Consider the following 15,894-nt stretch of genomic DNA (forward strand, 5'->3'; position numbering starts at 1 on the left):
TGATTACACATAGCGTGGTAATATTTTAGGAACCATGTCACAGTATAACAGAACTAACTGTATCCTGCACTTACAACATGTCTTTATCCATGAAATTCAAAGAACTTTAGCCATCAATTACTAGCCTTAGAAGAAAACTTTGTCTTCTCCCTATTAGGAAGACTTCCATTTGGACACAGAGTCAGTATAGCCATTAACCTAAAGAGGAAGACATAACAAGAACACTCTGCTGAAAAGCTCTTTCACGAGCTCATTACCTGTTCTGCATTGCCACTGAAGACTCCATCAAGGATAAAGTATGTCCAAAACAATGGCCATTCACATTCAATGTTTTCAAATAACTTCAGCTCAGCAGGTTCATAGTACAGGCGACTGGGATCCTGGGTAAAAAAATAAAGTCTGTCTTATCCCTCAGAGGTCAGACCTACATCTTTAGTTCAGAGATATTATAGTAGGGCTTTTCACTACGGATGCACAATTTTTAGATGAGCTTTAGTGAAGGAGTACCTATATAAAATGAGCAAATGGTCCAAAAGAACAGAATCTTTGTAAGCCCTCACAGTTGGGTGAATGAAGGACAGAGGAGAGGAGAAGAATCAGGATGGTGTAGTGTTGTAGAAATTAAAATAGGAAAAGAATTTCAAGAAAATGCAGGGGTAACAGTAAATAATACAGAGAAGTCAAGGAGAATAAGGATTGAGAAAAGGCTACTGGGTTGGTCATTTAGGAGATTATGATGATCTTTCAGATCATTTTAGCAGGTTGGTAAGGGCAGATGTTAAATTCAGTGCTAAATAATAAAGTGGAAGAGAAGACCTAGCCCACATGTTCCAGAAGAACTTAAGCTTGCTGGTTAAAAAAAAAGTATAATGACTCTTAGCAAATCTAAGCTTTAACAGATGTTTTAATTGCCAATGAAAGTGCTTCTTCTTACTGACCTTTCATTCTCTTTAATAATACTCAATCTTCCTCACTGACATTACCAAAGAGAACTTTTGACAAATAGATCAAAAGGAAGTTACTTTTTCAAGATCAATTACTGCTTATAAATAACCAACTTAAGAGATGGAAGGGGGGCCAGGAGGGACTGCACCTTCTTCTATCTTCTTATGTAATCCAGAAAGGCTCACAAACTAAGAACTTGGTAGCTAAATCCAAAAAAGGTAGCAAACATTAGTTATTGTTACCTTTTATAGTGCTCTATGTGAGTACCATCAATCAAGAGGTAAGTATTTTCTCTGAATGTGGCTTCCAATAACAGTGACCATTTCTACCTTGGGCTTGTTTGGGGAAAAGAAGCCTACCTCCTTAGGAGTTTTATATCCATCTCTTAGAAAGCGACAGCAACCATAACGGCCCTGAGAAAGCAGAGAAAAAGATCAGAAGCCTATATATTGGTACAGTCATATAATTTATCAGAAACACATCCTTTACAACATTTACATGTACTAACCTATCACCAATATAGATACAATACTTAAAAAAAGTCCCTGAAATCAGCCCATCAGCAGAATCTGATTTCAGCAATGTGATCTCAAGTGAGGGCTGAGTTACAGCCATTAATTGAAAGAATTAATTGAAAATGATATTTAGAACCCAAGATCTGGGCATGAGGTGTGCTTGCTGTCACTGGAATGCCATTGTTTCTAGGTCCTCTCAGCAAATGAAGTTAGGAAGTATCTGTAGGTAGATGCACACCTCTTATACTTATTTCTCTCTCTATACATATTGAACACACAAAAGTACACACACATACACACAAGTTCATAGTGATACCACCTACTCTAATCCAGCATCACAGGGTTCTTTCTAGTCTTCCCTCTTTCCTTATTTATAACTTCCTTCTCTGACAGTGAGAAACCTAGGTTTCATTATCTACTATATATTTACTTAATTGTTCAACCCTAGTATATAAATAAAGTAGCCTCAGAATTGCTAACCCATATTCCTTTAATAAACAAACTTACCAACTAGAGCAGGGATTGACAAACTTTTTCTTAAAGGGATTAATAGTAAATATTTTAGGCTTTGAATGCCATAGGGTCTCTGTTACAACTACTCAGTCTTGCTGTTGTACCTTAAAAGCAGCCATAGGTAACATAAATGCAGTGTGGCTCTGTTTCAGTGAAACTTTGTTTACAAAAACAGTGGCTGGAAAAGGCTTGACTAGACATTCAAAGAAGATATACAAATGCCAAAAAGTAAATTAAAAGATGCTAAACATCATTAGCCACTAGGGAAATGCAAATCAAAACCATAATGAGATATCATTGCACACCCACTAGAATGGCTACTATTAAAAAAAAAAAAAACAGAAAATTACAAGTGTTGGAGAGGATGCAGAGAAATAGGAACACTCATTCACTGCTGGTGGGAATGTCAAATGGTGTAGCCGCTGTGAAAAGCAGTTTGGCAGTTCCTCAGAAAGTTAAGTACAAAATTACCATGTGACCCAGCAACCCCACTTCTAGGTATAAACCCAAAGAAGAAAGCAGGGACTTGAACAGATATTTGCACATGACATTCATTGAGGCATTATTCACAATTGCCAAAAGATGGAAGCAACCCAAGCATCCATCAACTGATGAAGGGATAAACAAAATGTGGTATACACATACAATAGAATATTATTCAGCTGTAAAAAGGAATGAAGTTTCTGATACATGTGGCAACATGGATGAACCTTTGAAGACATCATGTTGAGTGAAAGAAGCCAGACACAAAAGGACAAATACTGTATGATCTCACTGATTTGAAATAATTAGAATAAGCAAAGTCACAGAGTCAAAATCTAGACTACAAGTTACAAGGGAACAGGATGGGGATAGGGATTAGGGAATTAAGGCTTCAAATATATATTGTTCCTATTTGGAATGATGGAAATGTTTTGGTAATTAATGGTAGCAATGGTAGCACAACACTGTGAACATGATTAACAGCACTGAAATATATATCTAAATGTGGTTAAAAGGGAAAAATTATATTGTATGTATGGTACTAGAATAAAAATTTTTAAAAATCCATGGGACTGCACAACACAAACAGCCCCAAATTAAACCGTGGACTACAGTTAATAGTGCAATTACAAAAATGTGTTTTCATCAATTGTAACAAATGAACCACACCAGTGCGCGGTGCTAATAATGGGGTGGTACATGAGAAGCCTGTATTTTATGCATGGTTATTAAGTAAACCCAAAATTTCTCTAATTAAAAAAATAGGTGGCTAAACTGCAGGGTATAGTTTGTTGACCCCAGACTAGATAAAGTACAGTGTTTGTGTACAGTTATTTTTGTCTTTAGCTATACATTATCCTGACAAAACACTATTTTCCAAGACTTAGCTCACCTCCTTTCGTTTCAGTGTGATTATGTGATTCATTTGTAAAACAGATGAATTCATTTTGCCGTGTGCCTTACATTTTTCCTCCCATACCCTGGTTGATTTTTTTAAAAATAACTTTTCATGGTATACAATTCTACAGGTTTTGGCAAATGCATATAATCACATGTTCACCAGCACAGTTCCATAAAGAATTCTCCCATGCTATATCTTTATAAACACTCTTTCCCCATAATCCCTGGCAACCACTGGTCTGTTTTCCAACCGGTATTTTTGCCTTTTCTGGAGTGTCGTGTAAATGGAATCATACAATTGGCTCTGGCTTTCTTTCATGTAGTAAAATTAATTTAAGAATCATCCATATTGTTGCATGGATCAACAGTTTGTTCCTTTTTATTGTTAAGTAGTATCCCACTGTATAGATGTAACGCAGTTTGTTTATCTATTCCCTTGTTGAAGGTTGTTTCCAGCTTCTGGTAATTATGAATACAGCTATGAATATTTGCATGCAGATCTTTGTATGAACATAAGTTTTCACTTCTGTAGAGTAAATACCTAAGAGTGAGATTGTTAGGTCATATGGTCAATGTATGCTTACATTTATAAGAAACTACTAGAATGTTTTCCAAAGTGGCTAGCCCATTTTACACTCCCATCAGTAATGACTACTGACGTTTTAACAGCTTTTTAGATAGACCTTTAAAGAAACTATTTATAAAAGAACAACTTAGAAAAATTAAAGACACTGACAACAGATCATGCCAAGGCCCCCCAAAACACTAAGTTTCTTCTAAAGTCATAGGCCTAAAGAAAAGAAAGGCAGATATGGGCATACCTGAAGCTTGGTAATGATCTCCTGTTTTGTGAGCTCTACCAACTGGCTATCCTCTACTGCAAAGGCTGGGAAGGAAACAACTGAAAGAAGACTAGCATCAACCTCTTTGGATGTTGAAGCCCGGGGGAGTATCGAATTAAGGATGGACTAAGAGAAAGGAAGTCAAAATGCAGCACATGAGTAAATACCTTAGGATTGCAAAACTAAGAGCTTCAGTTTAAAAAAATTACATGGAAGAGGATCATTTAGAAGAAAACATAAATATTATTCAATGGTGAAAATCTGGAAAACTAGCTATTTCTGTTAGTCATCTATCCATTGTCTTAATTCTGCTCTCAATGCTTCTCTATCAGATGCTTAAGTAGCTAAAAAACACTTTAACAACATTATCCCACCCACAATCGTTTTGCTTTATTAGCAACAATTTAAACATACAGTTAAGGGAAAATGTAGCTCCTGAGAAGCAGGATAGTGAAGGCTCAGCCTCTATATCACTGACATATGTGTTTCCCATAGAAAATTTTGTGTTTTTAAAATTAGAAGGTGAGTATATAGTCACTAGAACAATAAACATATATAATCAGGATTTGAAGAAAAGGAGAAAATTCATCATGCTAAAAAGAAGAATCTTAATCTTTCAATGCAGTAATTCCAAAAAAACTAAAGATACATATTTATCACTTAAACAGTATAACACTCCCCCCCATAACTCTAGAACCAATCAGGGAAAAGAGAATATTTCAGAGGGACTATCAAGGACACTCTAAAAATATCACCACTCGTTCCCTTTGGATATTTATAAAAGGAGATAATCAGGAAGATGGACCACAGACCCTTGATAAGACAACAGTGGAGAATTTCATTTACCCATTTACTATAGTAGGACCCCTTTGTAATCCTGAGTTAGAAAACAGGACTATTTTACGGCCCATGTTATATAAAGCTTATCTCAATATAGGGTACTTATAAGACAGATTTTGGCACATGGTAATAAATCGGATGATGTACTTTCATTCAAGTCTTCTTAATCTAAAGTCCATGCTACATCAGAGTCTAGGTAAGAACAAAACATGCTAAAACGTGTTCTATTGTTCTATTACCTGACAGTGTTGTACTTCATCAGCCAGGACATGGATAACTGATTGGGGCCCACCTTTCACACCAAACAGGTCCAGTTCATCTAATGCTTCTAAGGCTGCCTGTAAGGAACAAAGAAGAAAAGGGCAACTTTAGCATTATTAATTAATTAATTAATATATAAATAAATAAATGTGCATATATATACACACACACACACATATTTTTCTTCTCCATATACCCCAGTATCTTATCAATGCATATGATGTCACTTTTGAATATGTTCAAAAGACAGAAAATACAATAATATTCTTTATTCCCAGGGAACTCAGTTTTTCGTTGCTTTCCATATTGCCCTAGAGACTGAGTTCATACGATGGAGGTTGTAGCACTATCAAGTGAGGCATTGCATGTTAAAGTTAATTTGAAGGATGATGAAGATGAATTTATTATAAGCCATTCTTCGGTGGGGAGCTCCGAGAAAGATACCAGCACATACTAAACCCTAGAAGTTGTGTAGCCGTAAAATAGCAATAGAACAACCATTAGGTGTCGCCACAGAGCTGAGTTTCCACAGACATAGGACTAACTTAGAAAGACAGTATTTGTGTTTGACTAAAGATGTGAGTTATCAATCACTTAGGCAAAGGAAGAGTTTCCCTATTTTTAAAAAATACAATTTATTTCTTGATTTCTTGCTTTTCTAAATATTTTTTCTGATTATAAAAGTAAAACAAATTCTTTGTAGACCACTTTGAAAGTACAGAAAAGTATAAAGAGGGGGAAAAATCATCCAACACAACCAGCATTATTTTTATGCATGTTTGTATGTACTTGTATATAGTTGAGAACCCATTGTATAAAATTTGTATCCTAGTTTAATCCATTAACACTATAGCATAAGTGTTCCTTCCTGTTATTGAAAACTCTGCATAATATTCTCTCATACGGCTGTAATAAAATATACTTAACCATTTCCCAATTGCTGGAAATTTAGGTTGCCTCTAATTTTGTACTATTAGAAACACAGCTTGGATAAATATCTCCTACCAAGATTATAAATTCCTTGAGGTCAGGCAGGGATTGTGTTTCACCAATAACTAGCACCTAACATGGCATATAGTAGGCTCTCAATAAATGTTGCTGAACTAACAGAATAATTGTTTTTATTCTGAATTATTTTCTAAGCATTAATTACCTAAAGTAGAATCACTGAGTCAATAGGAATGAACAATTTTTAGGACTGGCACATAATGCTAAATTGCTTTTCATGCAAGTTGTATCAATATAACCACCATCAGCAGTGTATGACAGTATTTTCCCATACAAAAGGTATTACCTTAAATTTTTTTGCTAATTTGATAGGATAAAATAGTATATCTGCTGTATTAACTTACATTACTTTGCTAACGAGGTTGAATATTCATCCAAATATTTATTAGTTGTCTGTAGTTTCTCAAATATGAGGCATACCTGACCTAGTCTTGGGGTTATGGGACAGTTCTAGAAAGTTTTTCTGAGGAAATAACATCCAAGCTGATAAATAAAAGGTAAACAGAAGTTTGCCAGGCACAAAATGCTTACACTAATCACAAAGGAAAAATAGCAACTTTGCAGTGAAGAAACCTGGAAGATGTCTCCTTAATAAAGTGATCAAAGATAACATGAACAGTAATGAGACAAACCCACATCATGTGCTTCCTGATGACAAACTGAGGACACAACATCACCTCTGTAGTATTCTTGATAAAACGCATATTCTGTTGCACTCAATGGGGAAAGAAGAGTCTCTTCAACAAGTGGTGCTGAGAAAATTGGATGTCCACACGCAAAAGAATAAAAGTGGACCCCTATCTCACACCATCTACAAAATTTAACTGTAAATGGATCAATAACCTAAAAATAAGAGTTAAAATTATAAAGGTCTTAGAAGAAATCATAGATAAGTAACTTCAGGACTTTGTCTTAGGCAATGGAATCTCAGACTTTACACAGAAAGCACAAGCAACAAAAGAAAATATAGATACACTGGAAATCGTCAAAATAAAAAACTTTGTGCATCAAAGGGCATTATCAAGAAAGTGAAAAGGCAACCCACAGAATGGGAAAAATATGTTTAACATCCAGAATCTATAAAGAACTCCTACATTTGAACAACAAAAGGACAAACAAACCAAATAAAAAACTGGCAAAGTACTTAATAGACATTTCTCCAAAGAGGATATACATGGCCAATAAGCACATGAAAAGATACTCAACATCATTAGCCATTAGGGAAATGCAAATCAAAACCTCAATGAGATATCATGTCACATCCACTAAAATGACTACTATTTAAAAAAAAAACAGAGAGGCGAGACAAGATGGTGGAGTGGTAAGGTCTAGGTTGTAGTTACGCCTCCGGGGAGTTGGTGGAAAGCCAGGAACTGCGCGGACCTTACACCGCAGAGGAATTTGAGATTGGAAAAACTTCCTACAACACTCACAAACGTGTGGAACAGCTGAGATCAACAAAATCTGTAAGTTCTTGCGGCCAGGGGGCCCATGCCCCTCCCTGCCAGGCACAATCCTGAGGGAGGAGGGGCCATCCCTGCTGGGAACCAGAAGGGAGAACGAAAGCTGCAACCATAGTTAAACTGAGAGCAGACACCGGAAAATCTGGGAGCAGTCAGCCCAGCGGAGGGGAGATAGGGCTAGCAAAACAGCAAAAAAATATAAATAAAATAAAAACAGAGACTATTTGGAGTCAGGTGTACATAATACGGAGAAGTGCATGGCTCAAACAGAATCAGACACATATGCAAATCAAGGGAGGGAGAACCCTTGTCTGAAAAGCCAGCTTCTCTGCTTTTTGATTGCACCTTAATCGCCCTCAATTCCTGGTCTTTTAGTATTTCAATAGCCCATTGGATCTGCAAAGACTGTAAATAGCCCATACTGGGCCCTTCCTTTTTTAAAAATTTTTTTTTCTCATTTTCTAAAACAATTACTCTAAGAAGCCCAATACAGAAAGCCTCAAAGACTTGCAATTTGGGCCCAGGCAAGAGTAGAGCTAAGATAGCTCTGAGAGACAAAGCAATAAGTCTACTGGTGGAGAAAATTCACTAAACACCATAATTTCCCAGCCCTTTTGAGAACTCAGATCTCAGGGTTTGGAATACATTAACTAGTTTCAGTCAGCCATGTCCCGGACTGGGTTAGGGTTACCTGGAGAACTAAAGGTTCCCCACCTCCTTACACTGCTGGGGGAACTGCGGGATGGCAAGCGCCACCTGCTGGACAGCACAGCAGAAGCAGAGAGTCTAAAGGCCTCACAGGAGGGTCTCATTTTCAAGGAAACTCCATACCCTCCTCCCGAGACCTGGGCCTTTCTGGACTAGGAAAATCTGACTGGGGCTGACAGTATCTGAGGAGATCACTACACAAAAAGGTTACATAGAGGCAGGGCAAGAAACAAAAAAACAAGAGGTGAAAAACTCTGATCAACTAAACAGAATCTAAGTTAAAGGTCTAGAATAAGCTGAACTAAACACCAAAGGTTAGAAAACAAAGCCAACCAACAAGAAAATCCCAGGTAAAAGAGTGAAAACAAGCTCCAGTATAAACTAATCAAGAAAGTCAGATGCCTAGACAGCGTAAGATAACAAGCCACACTAGGAAACATGAAAATATGGATCAGCCAAAGGAACAAACTAATAGTTCAACTGAGGTACAGGAGTTGAAGCGAATATTGCTGAATCAACTCAATGAGCTGAAGGAAGAACTAATTGGAGGTGTTCAAACAAATGTAAATCAATTCAAAAATCAAGGCAATGAACTGTGGGAAGACATAGCAAAAGAGATGAAGGATGTATGAAGGACACTGGATGACCATAAGGGAGAATTCATAAACTTGAAAAAACAAATGAGAGAACTTACGGGAATGAAGGGCATAATGGAGGAGACAAAAAAGACAATGGAGGGATACAACAGTAGATTTGAACAGGTAGAAGAAAGGATCAGTGAATTGGAAGACCAGACATCTGAATTCACACACATGAAAGAACAGATGGTGAAAAGAATGGAAAAATATGAGCAGGGTCTTAGGGAGCTGTGTGACAACACGAAAGGCTCAAACATACGTGTTATGGATGTCCCAGAGAGAGAAGAAAGGGGAAAAGGGGCAGAAAGAATAACAGAAGAAATAACCACTGAAAATTTCCCAACTCTTATGAAAGACAGAAAATTAAAGATTCAAGAAGTACAGCACACCCCAAACAGAATAGACCCCAATAGATGTATTCCAAGATACTTAGTGATCAGATTGTCCAATGTCAAAGACAAAGAGAGAATTCTGAAAGCAGCAAGAGAAAAGCAATCCACTGCACGCAAGGGAAGCTCGATAAGACTATGCACAGATTTTTCCACAGAAACCATGGAGGTGAGAAGACAGTGGTATGATATATTTAACATACCGAAAGAGAAGAACTGCCAACCAAGAATTCTACATCCAGCAAAACTGTCCTTCAAAATGAGGGAGAGATTGAAATATTTTCAGACAAACAGACACTGAGAGAGTTCGTGAATACAAGACTGGCGCTACAGGAAATACTAAAGGGAGTGCTACAGGCTGATAGGAAAAGACAGGAGAAAGAGGTTTAGAGAAGAGTGTAGAAATGAAGATTATCAGGAAGGGTAAAGAGAGAGAGGAAAAAATAAGACTTGACATATAAAATCCAAAAGACAAAATGATAGAAGAAAGTACTGCCCTTACAGTAATAACACTAAATGTTAATGGATTAAATTCCCCAATAAAAAGACACAGACTGGCAGAATAGATTAAAAAACAGGACCCATCTATATGCTGTCTACAAGAAACTCACCTTAGACACAAGAACAAAAATAGCTGAAAGTGAAAGGTTGGAAAAAGATATTTCATGCAAACAGCAACCAGAAAAAAGTGGGAGTAGCTATATTAATATCAGAAAAAGTAGACTTCAAAAGTAAAGCAATTAAAAGAGACAAAGAAGGACACTATATATTAAAAGGGTCAATTCATCAAGAAAATATAACAATCATAAACACTTAGGCACCAAGCCAGAGTGTCCCAAAACTCATGAGGCAGACACTGAGAACACTGGAAGGAGAAGTAGATAATTCCACAATAATAGTTGCAGACTTCAATACACCGCTATCATCAATGGATAGAACATCTAGATATAGGATCAACAAGGAAACAGAGATATTGAATTGTATGATAAATGAACTAGACTTGACAGACATTTATAGAACACTACACCCCACAACAGCAGGATACACATTCTTCTCGAGTGCTCATGGAACATTTTCTAGGATAGACCACCTGCTGGGTCACAAAGCAAGCCTCAACAAATTTAAAAATATTGACTTTATTAAAAACACTATCTCAGATCATAATGGACTGAAGCTGGAAATAAATAACAGGCAGAAGATTGAAAAATTCACAAATATATGCAGACTAAACAACACACTCTTATAAAACCAGTGGGTAAAGGAAGAAATTACAAGAGAAATTACTAAATACCTCGAGGCAAATGACAATGAAAACACAACATATCAAAACTTATGGGATGCAGCAAAGGCAGTGCTGAGAGGGAAATTTATTGCCTTAAATGCCTATATTAAAAGAGAAGACAGAGCAAAAATTGAGGAATTAACTGTCCACCTGGAAGAACTAGAGAAAGAACAGCAAATAAACCCCAAAGCAAACAGAAGGAAAAAAATAACAAAGATCAGAGCAGAAATATATGAAACTGAGAACAGGAAAACAATAGAGAGAATCCACAAAACCAGAAGCTGGTTCTTTGAGATAATCAACAAAATTGATGGACCCCTAGCTAGGCTAACAAAAAACAAAAGAGAGCAGATGCAAATAAATGCAATCCGAAACAGGAAAGGAAACATAACTACTGACCCTGCAGAAATAAAGGAGATAATGAGAAGATACTATGAGCAACTACATACTAATAAACTGGACATCTTACACAAAATGGACAACTTCCTAGAAAAGCATAAACAACTAACATTGACCCGAGAAGAAATAGAGGACCTCAACAAACCAATCACAAAAAAAGAGATTGAGTCAGTCATCAAAAAGCTCCCCAAAAAGAAAAGCCCAGGACCAGATGGATTCACATGTGAATTCTACCAAGCATTCAAGAAAGAATTAATACCAATCCTGCTCAAATTCTTCAAAAAAATTGAAGAGGAGGGAAAGCTACACAACTCATTTTATGAAGCCACCATCACCCTAATACCAAAATCAGACAAAGATACTACAAAAAAAGAAAATTATAGACCAATCTCTTTAATGAATATAGATACAAAAATCCTCAACAAAATACTCGCAAATCGAATCCAGCAGCACATTAAAAGAATTATACACCATGATCAAGTGGGGTTTATTCCAGGTATGCAAGGATGATTCACATAAGAAAATCAATTAATGTAATACACCACATCAATCAGTCAAAGCAAAAGAACCACATGATCATCTCAATCGATGCAGAAAAGGCATTTGACAAAATTCAACATCCTTTCTTGATGAAAACACTTCAAAGGATAGGAATAGAAGGGAATTTTCTCAATATGATAAAGGCAATATATGAAAAAACCACAGCTAACATTGTACTCAATGGGGAGAGACTGAAAGCTTTCCCTCTAAGATCTGGAACAAGACAGGGATGCCCACTGTCACCAGTGGTATTCAACATTGTGCTGGAAGTTCTAGCTAGAGCAATTAGGCAAGAAAAAGAAATAAATGGCATCCAAATTGGAGAGGAAGAAGTAAAACTTTCACTGTTTGCACATGACATGATTCTATACGTAGAAAATCCAGAAAAATCTACAGCAAAGCTGTTAGAGCTAATCAATGAATACAGCAAAGTGGCAGGCTACAAGATCAACATTCAAAATTCTGTACTGTTCTTATACACAAGTATTGTGCAAAAAGAGGAAGAAATTAAAAAAATTCCATTTACAATACCAACCAAAAGAATCAAGTATTTAGGAATAAACTTAATGAAGGCCACAAAAGACCTATACAAAGAAAATTACAAGAAACAGCTAAAAGAAAATGAACAGGACCTAAAAAAATGGAAGAACATACCGTGTTCAGGGACTGGAAGTCTAAATCTAATTGAGATGTCAATTCTACCTAAACTGATTTACAGATTCAATGCAATACCAATTAAAATCCCAACATCTTACTTTGCAGAAATAGAAAAACCAATAACCAAATTTATTTGGAAGGGCAAGGTGCCCCAAATAGCCGAAAATATCTTGAGAAAGTGGAACAAAGCGGGAGGTCTCACACTACCTGACTTTGAAGCACATTACAAAGCTACAGTGCCCAAAACAGCATGGTACTGGCATAAGGACAGAGATACCGACCAATGGAATCAAATTGGGTGTTCAGAAATAGACTCCCCCATCTACGGGCAACTGATCTTTGATAAGGCAGTCAAGCCAAATCAACTGGGACAGAGCAGCCTCTTCAATAAATGGTGTTTGGAGAACTAGATATCCATTTCCAAAAGAATGAAAGAGGACTCCTACCTCACACCTTATACAAAAGTTAACTACAGGTGGATCAAAGACCTAAACATAAGCGCTAAGACCATAAGACTCTTAGAAGAAAACGTAAGGGCACTATCTGAAAGATCTTGTGATAGGAGGTGGTTTCCAAGATCTTACACCCAAAGTGCGAGTAACCAAAGAACAAATAGACAAATGGGATTTCCTCAAAATTAAACACTTTTGTACATCAAAGAACTTTGTTAGAAAAGTAAAAAGGCAGCCTACACAATGGGAGACAATATTTGGAAATCACATATCAGATAAGGGTTTAATATCCCGAATATATAAAGCAATCCTAGAACTCAACAACAGAAAGACAAACAACCTAATTAAACAATGGGCAAAAGACACGGACAGACACTTTTCCGAAGAGGAAATACAAATGGCTCAAAAACATATGAAAAAATGCTCAACTTCACTGGTTATTACGGAAATGCAAATCAAAACCACAATGAGATACCATCTCACACCTACTAGAATAGCCATTATCCAGAAAACAGAAAATTACAAGTGCTGGAGAGGATGTGGAGAAAGAGGCACATCTATTCATTGCTTGTGGGAAGGTAGAATGGTGCAACCACTCTGGAAGACAGTGTGGAGGTTCCTCAGGAAGCTAAGTATAGATCTGCCATATGACCCAGCTATTCCATCGCTAGGTATATACTAAAAGGAACTGAAAGCTAAGACAAATGGACACTTGTAAACTGATGTTTACTGCAGCATTATTCATGATTGCCAAGAGATGGGAACAGCCCAAATGTCCATCAACAGATGAGTGGATAAACAAATTGTGGTATATACACATGATGGAATATTATGCAGCTGTAAGACAGAACAAAGACATGGAACATATAATAACGTGGATGAACCCTGAGGACATTATGTAGAGCAAAGTCAGCTAGAAACAAAAGGACAAATACTGTATGGTCTCCCTAATATGAAATAACACTAACAAGCAAACTTTGAGATTTAAAAGCTGATAACACAGACTACCAGGAGATAGAAAGAGGATAGAGATCAGGCATTTGATGCTGAAGGACTACAAAAATGTTCAGCAGGATTGATTGTATAGATCCAGAAATAGATAGCATAATACTGTGTGATGGTAGCACAATATTGTAAGTACACTGAACAAAGATGCCTGTGAGTAAAGCTGAAAGAGGCGGGATATGGGAATGTAGAATGTATGACACCAGAGGTAAAGATAGATGATGAAGACTGGGACTGCATAACTTTGTAAAAACTGGAGTGGCCGACTGTTGCTAAATGTACAAATATAAAAATTTTCTCACATGTGGGAGAAAAAATGAATGTCAACCATGCAGAGTGTTGAAAAAGGGATGGTATATGGGAAAAAACATAACCAAAGCAAAGCAAACTGGAGTCTATGGTCAACAGTAACACTCCAATATGCTTCCATTAAATGTAACAAAGGCAATATACCAAAGTTAAATGTGTATGAGAGGGCGATATAAGGGAAGGATACAGGATTCTTGGTAGTGTATTGTTTTTTGTCCTCACTATTATATTGTACTGTATGACAGTTTTATATTTCTTTTTATTATCTTTTTTATTTTTCACCAAAAAAACACTTTTTCATAATAATATGTTCAAGTGCTGACTGTGGTGATAAATGTACAACTATGTGATGATGCCGTAAACAACTGACTGTACACTGTGGATGGTTGTATGTTATGTGAATATTATCTCTATAAGATTGTAGGAAAAAATACAAATAGAGGTAAAAGTGTTGGAGAAAACATGGAGAGAGGGATATACCTATTTACTGTTGATGAGGCAGAATGGTGTAGCCTTTCTGGAGGTCACTATGGTGGCTCCACAAGAAGCTAGGTATGTGGGGCCATAAGGTCCTACAACCTCATTATGGGGCATGTCATTGGAAGATCTGAGAGCAGAGACATGAATGCACATTTGCACGTTGGTGTTCATGGAGGCAGTATTCATGATTTACAATGGGTGGAGGTGGCCTAAGGGTACACAGACTGAGGAACAGAATGGTGAACTGTGGTGTCTCTTACAGCAGTCAAATCTATTCCTGAATTGTAATGGCTATCTCCAAACTCTGAGATGTTGATCCCTTAATGTATAACCTGACTGGTCTCTGGAACATTGGGTATCTGTGTTACACCTGAAACTCAGAGCTGGAGCTTGGCAGATAAGAATATCAGCATTAACGCATACAGCAACTGTTAAAAAAAGCTGAAATAGAGCCCAGACTTCAATTAGAGGTATGAAGAAAGCAGATTTGGTTAAGACTAGAGCAAATCCGGCCAAAGAGTAAAGGCTGAAACTGACTGTATTCAACCTTCAACTTCCATGTGAGACCAAGGGAAGAGACGTTTATTTGGTGTAGGATCTATATTTTCTAAATAATATAACTTCTACAGTCAATTTGTTCAAACAGTACAATTACATGGAACTTTGAATAGGAAGTGAGCTACAGTAGGTCTGTATAGGTTAGAATGAAATAACACATCCTCAAGTAATTTGGGTGGAGAATAAAATTACATATTCAGGGCCCCCCTGAAGAGCTGGGGGAGAATGCATAGTGTTGGACTTCCTCACCTGGATTGTTGCTGATGTTCTCACAAACATTGGGGACTGATGGCTTGATGTGCTGAGCCCTCTGTCTTGGGGCTGGCCCCTATGAAGCTTGTCGCTGCAAGGAGAGGCTAAACCTGCTTACAACTGTGCCTAAGAGTCTCCCCGAGTGCCTCTTTGTTGCTCAGATGTGGCCCTCTGTCTCTAACTAAGCCACCTTGGTGGGTGATCTCACTGCCCTCCCCTCTACGTGGGACCTGACTCCCAGGGGTGTAAATCTCCCTGGCAACACAGGGTGTGACTCCCAGGGATGAATCTGGACCCGGCATCGTGAGATTGAGAACATCTTCTTGACCAAAAGGGGGATACTAAATGAAACAAAATAAAGTTTCAGTGGCTGAGAGATTTCAAATGGTGTCGAGAGGTCACTCTTGTGGACATTCTTGTGCACTATATAGATAACACCTCTTAGGTTTTAATGT

General features: G+C 37.2%; 1 protein-coding gene across 1 annotated transcript in view; it reads right to left on the reverse strand.

Moving 5' to 3' along the window:
• PHKA1 (phosphorylase kinase regulatory subunit alpha 1) overlaps positions 1-15,894 on the reverse strand; it is a 277,140-nt gene that overhangs the window by 174,500 nt on the left and 86,746 nt on the right. The window contains 4 exon segments of the mRNA XM_037821427.1: positions 258-380; positions 1,305-1,358; positions 4,178-4,324; positions 5,278-5,376. Coding sequence (XP_037677355.1) covers positions 258-380; positions 1,305-1,358; positions 4,178-4,324; positions 5,278-5,376 — 423 coding nt within the window.

The sequence above is a fragment of the Choloepus didactylus genome, chromosome X, assembly GCF_015220235.1.
Source record: "Choloepus didactylus isolate mChoDid1 chromosome X, mChoDid1.pri, whole genome shotgun sequence".
In the NCBI taxonomy this organism is placed as follows: Eukaryota; Metazoa; Chordata; class Mammalia; order Pilosa; family Megalonychidae; genus Choloepus; species Choloepus didactylus.